The 14,468-nt window shown below is 36.3% G+C and overlaps 1 protein-coding gene across 1 annotated transcript in view; it reads right to left on the bottom strand.

Moving 5' to 3' along the window:
- The window catches only part of GUCY2C (guanylate cyclase 2C), a 92,931-nt gene that overhangs the window by 56,465 nt on the left and 21,998 nt on the right, over positions 1-14,468 (bottom strand). The window contains exons 5-8 of the mRNA XM_044678080.1: positions 9,074-9,195; positions 5,331-5,427; positions 1,912-2,020; positions 667-793 (exon numbers count right to left, since the gene is read on the bottom strand). Of these exons, the coding sequence (XP_044534015.1) occupies positions 667-793; positions 1,912-2,020; positions 5,331-5,427; positions 9,074-9,195 (455 nt within the window). The remainder of the gene's footprint in view (positions 1-666; positions 794-1,911; positions 2,021-5,330; positions 5,428-9,073; positions 9,196-14,468) is intronic.

The following is a 14,468-nucleotide window of genomic DNA, read 5'->3' as shown; positions in this document are numbered from 1 at the left end:
GGAGGAGGAGGAGGAGGAGGAGGAGGAGGAGGAGGTGGAGGTGGAGGAGGAGGAGGAGGAGAAAGAGGAGAAGGAGGAGGAGGAGGTGGAATGCACCAACAGGGGTTTTAGGGGTACTTGGTCTCAATAAATTAGATAATTCTAGAATTCCTGGTGTGAAGCTCTCTCCTTTTCAAATATCTTCCTTGAGAACAGAGCCAAGATGGTGGCTTAAGAGCACCTAAAGCCCAAACCTCTCAAACATCTTCCTTTTTAGCCTTCCCTCTGCCAATCTAAATCCTACCTGTTCCTCTTTGAAGGTCCAATTATGGATCTCTACACAATAGATGTGTGATATGTTTTCAGTGACCACCTCATCAAATGCTTCCACTGCTGCATTAGGTCAATTCAGATGTGAAAATCTTTCTTCAGCTTTTTTTAAAAGGTGCTGATTTTGGAGGCAGCTAGGTTGAGAGCTATGTCTGGAGATGGGAGGTCATGGGTTCAAATTTGATCTCAGACACTTCCTAGTTGTGTGATCCTGGACAAGTCACTTAGCCCCCATTGCCTTACCTTTACCACTCTTCTTCCTTGAAATCAATACACAGTAGGATTCTAAGACAGAGAGTAAGGGCTTAATTTTTTAAAGGTGCTGATTTTACATACATGAATTTTAAACATTAGTACCTTGGAAAGTGAGGTCTCGGAAAGCATGAGAAAAATAGGCACTTGAATTGTCATGCAGTGATTTCTTCACCATATGTCCAAAGAGCAAGATTCCATCCAAATGGGCAAGAACGAAGTCATCTTTCACCTAAACAGGAGGGATGGTGGGGAGCACCCCACAGAAAATTTGAGTCTAGACAAATATTCCAGTTTTAAGCATGTTTCATAAGGCTATATAGTTCAAGTCAACACAAGAGAACTCTAAGACTAATATTGGAGGGGGAAAATAGCTGACATTGATGCATTAACTCATTTGATCCTTACCAATCATCCTCCAAATTAGGTGCTACAGGTAGTATTATTCCTGTTTTATGGACAAGGAAACTGGAGCTTACAAAGCGTAAATGCCCACAGTCATCCCGCTAATAAGGATCAGAGGCAAGACTTGAAACCGGTCTCTCCTGACTCTCAAAGAGTGCTCTTTCCATCCTAAGACCTTAGAAGGACATTAGCAGAGCTGTGTCGAAGACTTGCAGACTACAGCATGAGTGGTAATGGCTCTTGGTCAAATTATGTAATTCCAGATCTTTGTATACCTCACTCCAACCTGAACCCCTAACTGCCCAGGTTTCTAGGGCCCTCAGGATGCCTACTAGATATCCAAGGACCCCTATAGCAGCCCATCTGAATTTAGCCTTTCTAGGACTCTAGGCTAAAAATGTTTACAAAAGCATTTCCCATCAAGGAAGTGACTGATTAAGATTACTGTGCTACCCATCCTCCCCCATGGCATTTTAATTTTAATTTAACAAAGGACAATATCTTAATCCAAGAATGAATCTCTAGTGGTGATACAGCTTGTCTAGAAGATACTTAGGTCGGTGGGAAGAGGAGGAGGAATGGGGAAAGCTTCTCATCCCTTATCAAATGTTACTACATATCAATGGCTAAGAGAGTCAAAACTTGGAGACCACTAGGGGCTCCCCATGTTCATCTCTTTTTGGTAAAGATATTTTATTTTACCCATTACCATGTTTATCTTTCAGCTCAGATGTGGCAAATGCTTCTCTCAATATGAAACCATCACACCGATAAGAGTAATTCAAATCTGATCCTTAGCACAATGTTGTGTAATCTTAAGTACTGGTACTAATTGATACTAATTAAATTGATGCTAATAGTCTGAGTGAACAGAAATTGTTGTCAGGTCTAGCATACAGGCCCCTGTTGTCCAGAACAAAGAAAATGGTACTGAACGTGGATTACCAATGAGATATTTAGTAAACTAGATAAACTGGAATTCGCAGGCATCAGTGTCACCACAAGGACGTTTTTCATGTAAGGAGCTGATGTAGTGTTCTCAAAATACTGGTTACTGAAATAAAAAGCACAAGTTCACCTTTGAAAATAGATACCCAGAAACAAAGATGCAACTTTCTTACAACATAAAAGAGGATTAAATCAGCCTCAAAAATAGTTTCTTCATTTTTTTGCTTAAAAAATTGCATAATTTTTCTATGATTCACAATGCATAAATGCACAAAATTTTCTATGATTCCACTGCTCTTAATACCTTTCTCCTCATTGAACTGTGAGCTCCTTGAGAGCAGGGACTGTCTTTTGTTTTCTTTGTATCCTCAATGATTAACCCAGCACCTGGCACATAGAGGAGGCTTAAGAGATGCTTGTTGACTAACTGACACATTTCACTTTTTCCCACTCCTCCCTTGATCATTTACTGAGAAGACTGTAAGCTTCTCCTAGCCCCCCCTGAAATGTTCTATCCTGCTGCATGACATTATTCCTAATCTGACGAATACAATGAGTAGGATACAGTACAATGAAACTTCGAAAGAGGCCTTAGAAACAGACTGACAGATGAGCATTTCCTTTCCTTTGGCCACCTCTTTAAAAAGTTTGCCCATCATAGTACCTAGCCAATAAACAAAAAAGAATATGAAAGAGAATCAGAAAACATTGAATTTCTTTTTTAGTTCTGCTGCTTTATTTCTTTAGATTTTTGATTTATGAACTGATACTTTCCAGATTAAATTATACTAGTATCTAGTTCATTGTCAGCAGTAAAAATCTTGAGCAGAATCAAATGGAAATTTCTAACTGTCTGAAGATATCACCTCAAATTCAACATTATCTTCCTCCCCCACTCCCAATATTATTTTTTAAGAGTTCATAACTTTTACAGGTATTGGAATCTATAAAGTGGAAATCAAGATCAATTATTCAAGCCAGGAGAAGCAAAGACAAATTAAGAAACTTTTCTGATGTCGTCCCTGCATATATGCAGGAGACCCAAGTTTTCTAATTAATAATAGTTAACATTCATATAATGTTTTAAGATTTGCAAATTACTTTACAAATATTTTTTCATTTTATACTCAAAATGGTCCTAGGAAATACGTGCTCTTATTTTATCTTCATTTCAGAGATAGGAAAACTGAGGCAAACAGAGGTTAAGTGACTTGCCCAGGATCACACAGCTAATAAGAGTTTGAGGCTACATTTGAGTTCAGCACTCTTCCCAATGAAGAACAGTCTCCTGCCACATTTTTCACAGCATCTGTGGACCATATACCATTTTTGAACTGTAGCTTCAAAGAGTACTCGAAATGAATACATTCTGAACTTTCAGCTCAACTAGAAGAGCATGAGTCTCCCCATGCAGTGAAAATTTGACCACTCAAATATATTCAGTGTTGATAATAAGGCTAGGAAAATATAGGACATAGTAAGTAGTACAGAAATAGCCTTTGGTTTGAACTTTTAAAATATGAACTTAGATAAGAGATCATTAATCATCCCTTCAGACAAGGAAATAGTCATGTGACTCAAACTAAAGCAAATGGGCAAATAGCCAGAAAACCACTACTTCCTGAGTTCCCAGTTGCCTCTTCTCTAAAACTACATCTACTCTAAATTAATTTATAGTGGTTATAAGGAAGGAGGGAGGTAAAAGAGAAGAATATTCCTTACACAGAATTCCCCTTCCCTGGTCTTAGGGAAGAGAGAAGGAAAAAAAATCCTCTACATATTTCATAGTTTATATTTCTCTAAGACAAAGATCATTTATACAAATCAGGCGTTTTTATCTAGAATTTACATCTTATCAAATCAGGCCTAATGAAAGTTAACTGGGAGCAAAGGCTGTTCCCAATCGAAATGCTGACTACATTCTTGGGGTGTAAAGAACCAGAAATCAGTTGATTCATCATTCCTGCCAGATTGTGGCTAGGTGAGTGAACGAGAGTGCAGAGTAATGGAGCTTTCAATTCTTATTTTATTTCATTTTATAGTGAATTCTAGACTGTTCACTGCTGGCAGTAATAATGAACAGAATCAAATGGAAATTTTCAACCACCCCTCGACATCATCTTAAATTCAACATTATTTCCTCCTCCCCTTTCCCTGCCCCAACTTGCTTTTCTTCTTCCTCCCACCTTCCCTCTTTTCTGGTCATGACTCTACCATCCTCCAAGTCATTTAGACTTTATATCTTGGAATCATCTACGATTCTTGCTCATCCCTCTCCCTATGTTCTTTGCCTCTAAAATGTCTTTCATAATTCTTTCCTTCTTTACACTCTTACTGCTGGCATGCCTTCTATCTAAGCTATTGTATTAATCTCCAGACCTGTCTCCTTTTCATCTATCCTACAAATAATCACCCAATGAATCTTCTGAATGCACAGTTCTTAGAACACTATTGCCCCATTCGGAATTTCCCATGGGTCCTCATCATGCCATCTACTAACATCCATATTATTTAGTCTGGCATTCAAGATCCTCGATAATTAGGTTCTACCATAGCTTTCCAGTTTTATCTTTATCTTTCATCTTTTTTTTACTACTGTTCTTTCAATCTATGCTATAGCCAAACTACTCATCATTCTCTTATCTTTACCACTCTCTCCTACCTCCATACTTTTGCTCATACAATCTCTCATGCCTGAAATGCCCTTCCTTTGAGGTCTTCCTGTTGAAAACTGCCCATTCTTGTCACTCAACTCAAATGTTAAAGATCCCTTCTCTGATTCCCTCAACTAGGAATCATCTCTTCATCTTCTGCAGGCTCACAAAGCTTAGTTTTATGAGTGGTAGGAGCAGTAAAAATAACAGCTTCATTTATATTATTTACAAAACAATTTCAGAGTATTATCTCATTTTGTACCCCATTCATTTATCATATACCACTTTTTGTAATATTTAGTTATGTATATCTTATCTCCCTTTAATGGATTGTAATCTCCTTAAAGTTAGAAACCGTGTGATATATTTCTGTTTCTCCCTCAGTCTCAGGTGAGTGCCTTATGAATGTTAGGCAATCAATAAATGTTTGTTGAAAATCATTCTCTGGTTTTCAGTATTCTCATTTGTGAAATAAAGAAATTAAGCTAGAATATGTGGCAAGAGACTATATTTCATAGGGAAGAGTATCCATAAGATCACAGCTTGACAGTTGCAAAGGATCTCAGAAGCTAAGTAGTCCAACCCCATTTTACACATAAGAAAACTGAAGGCCAGGGAACAGCTTACTTAAGGTTACACAGGTAATATGCATCAGAGATGGGATCTGAACCTAGGACTTCTGACCTAGAGAAAGAGCTCTATTCACTGTACCATTTCCCTTTATCATAATCTCAAGAGAAGAGTGGTTGGAGAAATACTTACTTGAAAAGATCTACCAGAATGATGACAATGTCTTCATCTGATTCGTGATCACCCTTGAGTATATTAACAGACTCTGGAGAGCCACACATAACAATCACTATGAAGGGAAGAAAAAGAGACAAAATCAGACAGAAAATAACAAAAACTCAGAGGAGGAAGAGACCTCAGAAGTCATCTGGGCTAATTCATGCCCAAACTAGCATTCCTTCTGGGATAACCCAAATAATGGCGATCTAGTCTCTATCTCTAAACCTCTGGAGAGGAGAATTCCAATTCCTCTGAAAGCAGTTATTTTTCATGTGTGGGTGTAAACACATATACATACATACACACACACACATATCTATATATGTGAATGTGAGGACATATGTATAAAAAATTGACAATCAAAAAATATTTATTAAGTGTCCACAAAGTGTGATAAAATATGAAGCATATAAAAGAGGACTAATAATTGGAAGGGCTTAGGATAGTCTTCATGCAAAAGGTGGTACCTGTGAAAATCTTAAAGAAAGAGAGGGCCTCCCTGAGGTGGAAGATAGAATCAATATGTTAAAGGACTTCCTCTATATGTCTGAACATTCTGTGGGCTCCTTGGTTTTAATGCACAATTAATCTACCTTCATTTTCTTAATCCAGTGATGGGCAAGCTTTTTAAAGAGGGGGACCAAAGGGAAGGAAATGCTCATCTGTCAATCTGTTTCTAAGGCAACTCTTTATTAGTTTCATTGTATTGTATCCTACTCATTGTATTCGTAAGATTAGGAATAATGTCCCGCTGGGGGATAGAACATTTCAGGGGACCACAACTGGGCCATGGGCTGTAGTTTGCCCATCACTGCCTTAATCTATTGCCTTGATGTTTCATGCAACTTCTCAAATGGCCCCATATTCCAACCTCTTTCTAACTGTCATGGGCCCTTTGATATTCCTTTGGATAACCCACAATTTTGATTCTTCAGAAGTTGAGGGGTTCTACCCTACAGGTCAAATCTCTTCCCACTTAGATCCATCTTCCATTTGGTTGCCAAAATGATCTTCTTAAAGTGCAGGTTGGATAATGCCTCCCCTCTATACAATAATCTCCACTGACTCCCTATTACTTCCAGGATCAAAAATAAAATTTTCTGCTCAACATTTAAGTCTTCACAATCTTTCTTTCCTTTCTAGTCTCTTAACACTCAATATTCCTCAGTATAATCTCAAAATTCATCACATCAATACTGCCTCCTTGTTGTTCCTCTCACACAATACTCCATGATCAATTCAAGAGTCTTTTCATTGGCTCTCTTCCACACCTGGAATGCTCCCCCTCCTCATCTCTGCTACTAGCATCCATGGCTTTCTTCAAGACTCAACTCAATTCCAACATTCTATAGAAAGATTTTCCTGTTAGTGCCTTCCCTGATCTGAAATTACCTTACCTCCCATCTAATATATATGTGTATATTTATATATGTATATGTATATGTACACATATATGCATACATAAACATATGCATATACATATATACATATGTATCTTGTTCCTTGTATAAAGTTTGTGCATGTTGTCTCTCCCATTAGAATGTGAGCTGTCTGAGTCCAGGAACAGTGTTTTTGTCTTTCTTTACATCCTTAGTGCTTCCTGAGCACAATGCCTGGAATATAGCACTGACTGATAAAATAATTGTGAAATAACTGTTTAATCTTAGTAATAACATTTCTGCTAAAGAAAATGAATTTTTGTCTCATTGAGAAACTTGGGGCTCACCAAAAGTATGGTGCTATTTCCCAGGTGTAATCTAACCTGCTGGTTCAATTTCCTCCGGTTCAATTTTCAATCTATGACAGAGTCCAATTTAAGTCCTGCCTGATGTGTGTGTGTGTGTGTGTGTGTGTGTGTGTGTGTGTGTGGTGTGCATTGAGAGAGAGAGAGAAAGAGAGAGAGATGGTGTGTATCTATATCTATCTACTTTATTTATAGCTCTGTCTATGGAGAACTATATCTATGCTAGATGGCACACAGGATAAAGTGCTGGTCTTGAGTCAGGAAGACTAGAGTTCAAAACCTGTCTCACTTACTAGGGTGTGACCCTTGGCAAGTTACTTAAGCTCTTTCTGCCTTAGAATCTTCATCTACAAAATGAGGAGTTTGAACCAGAAGAAGAATATTTACTTCCCAGGATTGTGAGAATCAAATGAGAAAACTGTAAAGTACTTATCACAGTTTTTGATAGTATAGTAAGCACTATATAAATGTTAGTAGCAGTAATTATCATTATCATTAATTGACTAAAAGACTAACTCAATGAAGCTGTAGTACAGGGATGACAAACCTTTTAGAGACAGAGTGCCAGGTCCACCCACCTCACCCCCCCAGACTGAGTGCCATGGCCAGCCTTACCCCTACCTCACCCCCTCACCTCCTTACCCTACACAGGGGAGGGAGGAAGCACTCCCATTGGGCTGTTGGGTGGAGGGATGGATAGAGTGAAAAAATGTCCTCAGAGCAGGTGAAAAGAGGGAAGGGAGTGGCTCAAGTGCTCTGCTCCCCTCCAGCTCTGCTACCTGTGAGCTTCCCACCTTACCTGCTGTGTATTCCCATTGGTCTGCTGGGCAGAGAGATGGGTGATGTGAAAAAATGTCTTAGGCATGGTGGAGAGGGAGAGGGGAAGAGCTCCACCCAAGTACCTCTGCCTTTCTAGTAATAAACTCTGGGGGAGGGGGTGGCTGTGTGCCCACAGAGAATGCCCTGCATGCCATCTTTGGCACCCATGCCATAGGTTCTCCTTTACTGCTATAGCTCTTCCCTGACAAAACTCTAGCATTATGCATTGAAGTAGCATTAAGGAGACCCTTGTGTTATTCCTAAACAGGACCATCTGAAGGAATTCATAATCTATAAGGAATTCCTCTTCCATTTAAACTTTTCCTGGTACATCCTCTATAATAGTGGTGAACATCTCTTTTTCTTAGGTCTCATTTCAAAAACAAAAGTGAGTATTCTGGAAAGTATTATCTAACATCTTATTTGTGATAAATTTATTAAATCATTCTTCAACCCTGACAACTAGCTTAGAGAGATAATAGGCACTTGAAATGATTCTGAGATTTTATAAAGGGAAATAAGAGAATAAAAAGGAGATGGGAGAGCTTCAAAGATAAACTTTGCTTATTTTTTCCAACACCAAATTTTCAGATTTTCCCTTTTGACAACAAAGGCAATCAGGCAAGAGAATGTCAATGAATCAGAATAAATTTATTCCCATTATTGGAAGAAATAACTTTATATATGCCTATATATATATATATATATATACAATATACTATACTTATACATACACACACATATACATGTGTGTGTATAGTTTCTCCCCTAAGAGAATATTGATCCCTTAAGGACAAAGCTCTTTTGATTTTTCTTTATATATCCTCAGAATCAAATAAACAAAAGACACTTAAATGTAGGGGGAAAATGCCTATTGAATTGATATTCCATTGGGAGTATCATTTTGTATATGAAAAATTATGAATGCTAAAAATCTCACTTTCTTATTTCAGCTTAGATTTTGTAATTTCACTTAATGATTAATATAAATAAATAGGACAAGGCAATAACACAAATCATACCAAATGGCATGTAATATAAAATGACAGTCTCAAAAAAGATAGTGAGAATAACAGTACTAGATTTGGGGAAAAGTAAGTAGTAGACTTTAGAAGATGCAATTCTGAAGAAAAAGGTTGCAAGAATTTCTTACCATTACTTTTCCTGTTTTTATTCGTCAAGATATTATGAAACTGTTCCTCAGTTCTTAGTATATCCTTGAATTGAAGTTCCTGTGAGAAATAGGAAACTCCAGCTTCTAGAGCATTGTAGTACCTGGAAGACAACAAAAATTCTGGCAAACTGCAAATTGCATTTCTCTGTAACCTTCTGCAATTACTGAATTGTTCATTTGATTGCTTTCTAGAAAATGTTTTCATTTATCACTCTAATGACAAATAAATGACAAGGTTAATGTAGTTGTATACACTAAGAGGACCCTGTTATGGGTTGAAGCAAGCGGATATGATGGAATGAAATAATTAACAGTCGTAACTGTGAACATGAATGGGCTAAATTCATCCATAAAACAGAGGAGGTGAAAAGAATGTATTAGAAAGCCAAGTTGAACAATATGTTGTTTACCAAAAAGCCACATTTGAAGCAGAGTTAAAACTTTACAGGGCTGCAACAGAATTTTTTATACTTCTAGTGATTAAAAAAATAAAGTAGTAATAGTCATGATCTCAAACAAAGCAAAAGTTAAAATTGTTGTGGTTAAAAGAGATAAACATGGAAATTACATTATACTTAAAGTCATTACAGATTTTTAAAGTAATATAAATAATATATATACATATATGTGTATATATATGCATATATATGTACCAAAAAAAGTAGCAAAAGAAAAATTAAGCAGTTATGGTGACAAATAGAGAGTAAAACTAAAATAGTTGGCCTCAACATACTTCTTTCTCACCTATGCAAATCTAACAAAAAAATAAACAGGAAAGAAGACCTTGAAAATAGCATTTTAGAAAAGTTAAGATCTCTTGTGATTTCTAAAAAGGAACTAAAAGGTGTACAGATACATATATATGGAAGGAATGCTTTGCTTATCAAATTATGTGTATGTCCACCTAGATCTAACCAAACACCACTAGCAGGGAGACGTGAATAGATATATGTCTATTATCTCACTAATCCTCCACAGAAGACTTTGATTCCTACCAGGAGTGGAGCAGGAAAAAAGACTGACATCCTTTCCTCTTCTCTCTGCTTAGAAAGGATATTGGACTTGAATACTACTCCAATCTTCTGTTCTCCTTTTAAAGAAGATATTGGGCAAGAGGTCATTGGACTAGAAAATATCTGCTATTTATTGCTAGTCTAGGAGGGGAAATTTTTAAGTTTAAGCAACACTTCTGATTGTTATCCCTTATTAGGAAACAAGTGCTTCAAATTTTATCTAGAGGCTTGATTTCTTTCCATCCAAATGTTAATTACACAAAGACCATCACAATAGTAAATAGCAAACATACTCATTTATCCAAGCTGAGAGAAAACGGAAATCAGAAATTTTATAAAGATTAAAATATAACAGACGATAAAAGGATAGAACAAGCTCCCCCTCTGGGAGCAAGATATCTCAATAGAAAATTCCCAATCTCAACCAGAAAGAAATTATAGAAAGGCTCTTAGGTGGCACCTAGAAATAGAAATGGCCTCAAGGTGTCAGCTCTTCTACTGGATGATTTCTTCCTGAAGGCTTTCACACCTTCTAGGAGACTTTCTCTGAAGAGATCCTAGAACCACATATGTCTTGATTCAAATCTGAAAGCTAGAAAATAAGAATTCTCCTCTCCCAAATTTTTATCAACTCTGAATCTCAGACAGGCAGTGTCAAGAAATCATTCTGTTATACAAATGCCATGTCTTAATACAAAAATCTTATACAAATGCCAAGGCTTAAACTCAAGTTTATATGTAAATAGATAGAGAGAGATAATAGATAATAATAGATAGATAGACAGACAAATGATAGATACATAGATAGATGTGTATGGCACCTTTTCAAAAATCAACCATGTACAAGGGCACAAAAACTTCATAAACATATAGAAAAAGCAGAACTACTAAAGACATACTTTTAATGACCACAATGCCATAAAAATTGCATTCAATAAGTGGCCTTATAAGAATAGATCCAGAATTAAGCAGATTGTAGAATTTAATCCTAAAAAATATATGATTCAGTGAACAAATCATAGAAACTATGAAAAATATCATTAAAAAGTTAATAATTTAAAAACACAACAAAAATTTTTGGATTCAGCCAAAATAGCTCTTAGGGGAATACTTGCATCAACAAAGGAGAGAAAAAAAGCAATGAATTAGGTAGACAATAAAGAGAAAAAAAATTGCAAAAGCATCAAATGGATGCAGGAGTGGGTTAGAGACAAGAAACCAAATTGATGACATTCTAAAAAGGAAAATTCACAACCAATTAAGAATAAACATGGGATATTATTAGAAATGATTTGCCCAATTAAATACCAACAAAAATAATAGTTTAAATGAAATAGATGAATATTTAGAAAGCATAATATTTTAAGATAAACAAAACAAGAAATAAGGAATTTAATAGGCCAATCTCATAAAAAGAAACTGAACAAGATTTATATGAACTTCCAAAGAAGACATCAGCTGTCCCATCCCCAGGATCAGATAAATTTACAACAAAATGCTATTAGACATTCAAAGAACAAACATTTCCAATATGACATAAATAGCTTGCAAAAATAGGGTGAACAAGTGAACCTTCCAAACTTTTCTTATACGATAAATATGGTTTTGACATTTTATCCAGATTAAGTAATGGGAGAGAAGAAAAATAAATACAATTTTTCTAATGTATATGGAAACTAATACTGAATAAAATGCTAGCAAAAAGGCTACACCAACACATAAAAAAAGATTCTGCACTCTGACTAGGTTGGATTTATACCAAGAAAACAGTTAATTCAACACTGGGAAAATGGCACATAAAATAGACAAAATCAATAAAAATAACTTTATCCTCTTCCTAGCTGCTGGTTCCTTTAACTGCTGACTTCATACATGCCAAAACCTCCATTATTCTAAAAAAAAACAAACTTCACCAGACCCTGCCATTCTCTCAGGATATCATCTAATATCTCTTTTCTCATTCTTAGTCAAACTCCTAGGAAAAAAGCTACATTGTCATTGTCTCCAACTCCTCTCACTCACTCCTCAATCCTTTGTAATCTGGCTTCCAATCTCATCACTCAATTGAAACTACTCCTCCAAAATTACCAATAATTTCTTTCCTTTTATTTTTCATCTGATACTTAGTCTTGAAATCAATACTAAGTATCAGATCCAAAGCAAAAGAGAGGTAAGGGCTAGGCAATTGGAGATTTGCCTAGGGTCACACAACTAAGTATCTGAGGCTAGATTTGAACCTAAGACCTGTCTCTGTTTCCAGGCCTGGCTCTCTATCCATTGAGTCATGTAGCTGCTTCTAATTATTTCTTTTTTTTTTTTTTAACCCTTAACTTCTGTGTATTGGCTCCTTGGTGGAAGAGTGGTAAGGGTGGGCAATGGGAGTCAAGTGACTTGCCCAGGGTCACACAGCTAGGAAATGTCTAAGGTTGGATTTGAACCTCCCGTCTCTAGGCTTGTCTAATTATTTTTTAATTGCAAATTCCTGTGGTTTTTTCCCCAATCTTCACTGTTCCTTTGCAATGGCCATCTCCCATGTTTGGAATGTGCTTTTTATTTAACTTTATTTTAGGTATTGACATTTGACCATTTTACATCTATTTGTATTTATTCTCTTCATATTTGTACATATGATCAAATAATTATAATCAAATATTTCATGAAGCTAGCTGCCTGTTGGCTATATTTCTGACTGAAAACTTTGCAAGCATGACGCAGCATAGGTCACTTATTCAAGCCTCTCTATCACACTTTTCTGCTCCCTTTTTATGTGTTGGTTTCCCCTAGTAGAATGTAAACTCACTGTGGTCAGGATTCTATTTGTCTCCCTGCACTAAGCACAATGCCTAGCACATAGTAAGTGCTTTAAAAAGGTTTGTTTCATTTTTGCCTGTTTCTTTTCTTTTCTTTTCTTTTCTTTTTTTTTTTTTTTTTTTTTTTTTTGGTAGATGTGTAGGGAGAGAGAAAAATAAAACCCATTCTAAAAAAATTTCAGATGATAGAAAAAAATCCACAAGCCCACCTACCAAGATACACATAAGAATTATAGGAATATAACTATAATGTACTCTTTAAAAAAATACCCTATCTTACCTTCCATACTAGGATTAATACTATATATTGGTTCCAAGGCAGAAGAGCGGTAATGGTTAGGCAATGGGGGTTAAGTGACTTGCTGGGGATCACACAACTAGGAAGTATAACATATTCTTTACAAAAATAAAGGCTTAAATAATTAGAGTTATTTTTGGTTGAGCCATGCCAAACAAATAAAAATGACAATAGTACCTAAATAAATTTGTAGGTTCAGTACCTTTTCAATTAAATTGCCAAAGGATATTTTTATAGATTGAAATGGAATAATAACAAAATTTATCTAGAGTCTGGGATCCATGGATCCTCCAAACGATGTGTGAATAGATAAAAAGAATACATCTTTATTTTTATCAGCTTCTAACTGAAATTAAGTATTTCTTTTCATTATGAATGTAGACAACAAACGATGGTAATATTAGCAGTATCCATGACTTTGTCACCAATAGAAACCACATTTTCATATCAAGTTACCTTTTGCAGATACCTCAAAATATGGTTTTATGGGATCAGCTAGGTGGCTCAGTGGATAAAGGGCTGGACCTGGAGACGGGAGGTCCTAAATTTAAATCTGACTTTAGCTACTTCATAGCTATGTAATCCTTGGCAAGTAACTTAACCTCCATTGCCTAGCTCTTACCTCTTTTCTACTTTGTAACCAATACTTAGTATTGATTCTAAGGCAGGAACGTAAGGGTTTAAAAATATTTTTTATATATGGTTTGTGTTCATCACTACTTAGAAATTAGCAATTAGACCCACTGCCAGATCACACATGATTTCAGTTTCCTGTCTACAGACACTCAAGCAATGTAGCTAGCCAAATATTGGGAAATTCTGCGCCTAATAGTCATTCAACCACCAAACAGTGAAGTTGAAAGTTTTCATATTGGTGACTCGGAAACCTATGTGGCTTTCCACTCTTCCCTATCTACAATTGGTTATTGATCGACATATTAAAGGAAGTTTTTTGTTCTCATTGTGTGAAAACAAACAACTTCACTGTTTGATGGTTGAATGACTCAGAGCCTAACCCCACTGACTACATAAGAGGATGACCATAATGATGAAAGGCTACAAGATCATTCTGTCCCAATCTTAATTATTTCTATTATTGGTGTTGCCAAGGAGTTCAGGATGATAGAGATGGATGGCTGCTAATTTATGGCAGACACCTCCCAGAGACCTTTGTGCCCCTTTCCCTGGAAAGTTTTGCTCTGACCTTGGGCCTCAAAAAATGGGGACAAAGTGACTCATTAGCTAGTTCCGCC

Source organism: Gracilinanus agilis, chromosome 5 (genome assembly GCF_016433145.1).
Source record: "Gracilinanus agilis isolate LMUSP501 chromosome 5, AgileGrace, whole genome shotgun sequence".
In the NCBI taxonomy this organism is placed as follows: domain Eukaryota; kingdom Metazoa; phylum Chordata; class Mammalia; order Didelphimorphia; family Didelphidae; genus Gracilinanus; species Gracilinanus agilis.
Note: the sequence above shows the minus strand (reverse complement) of the source record. Positions and strands in the feature narration are given on the sequence as shown.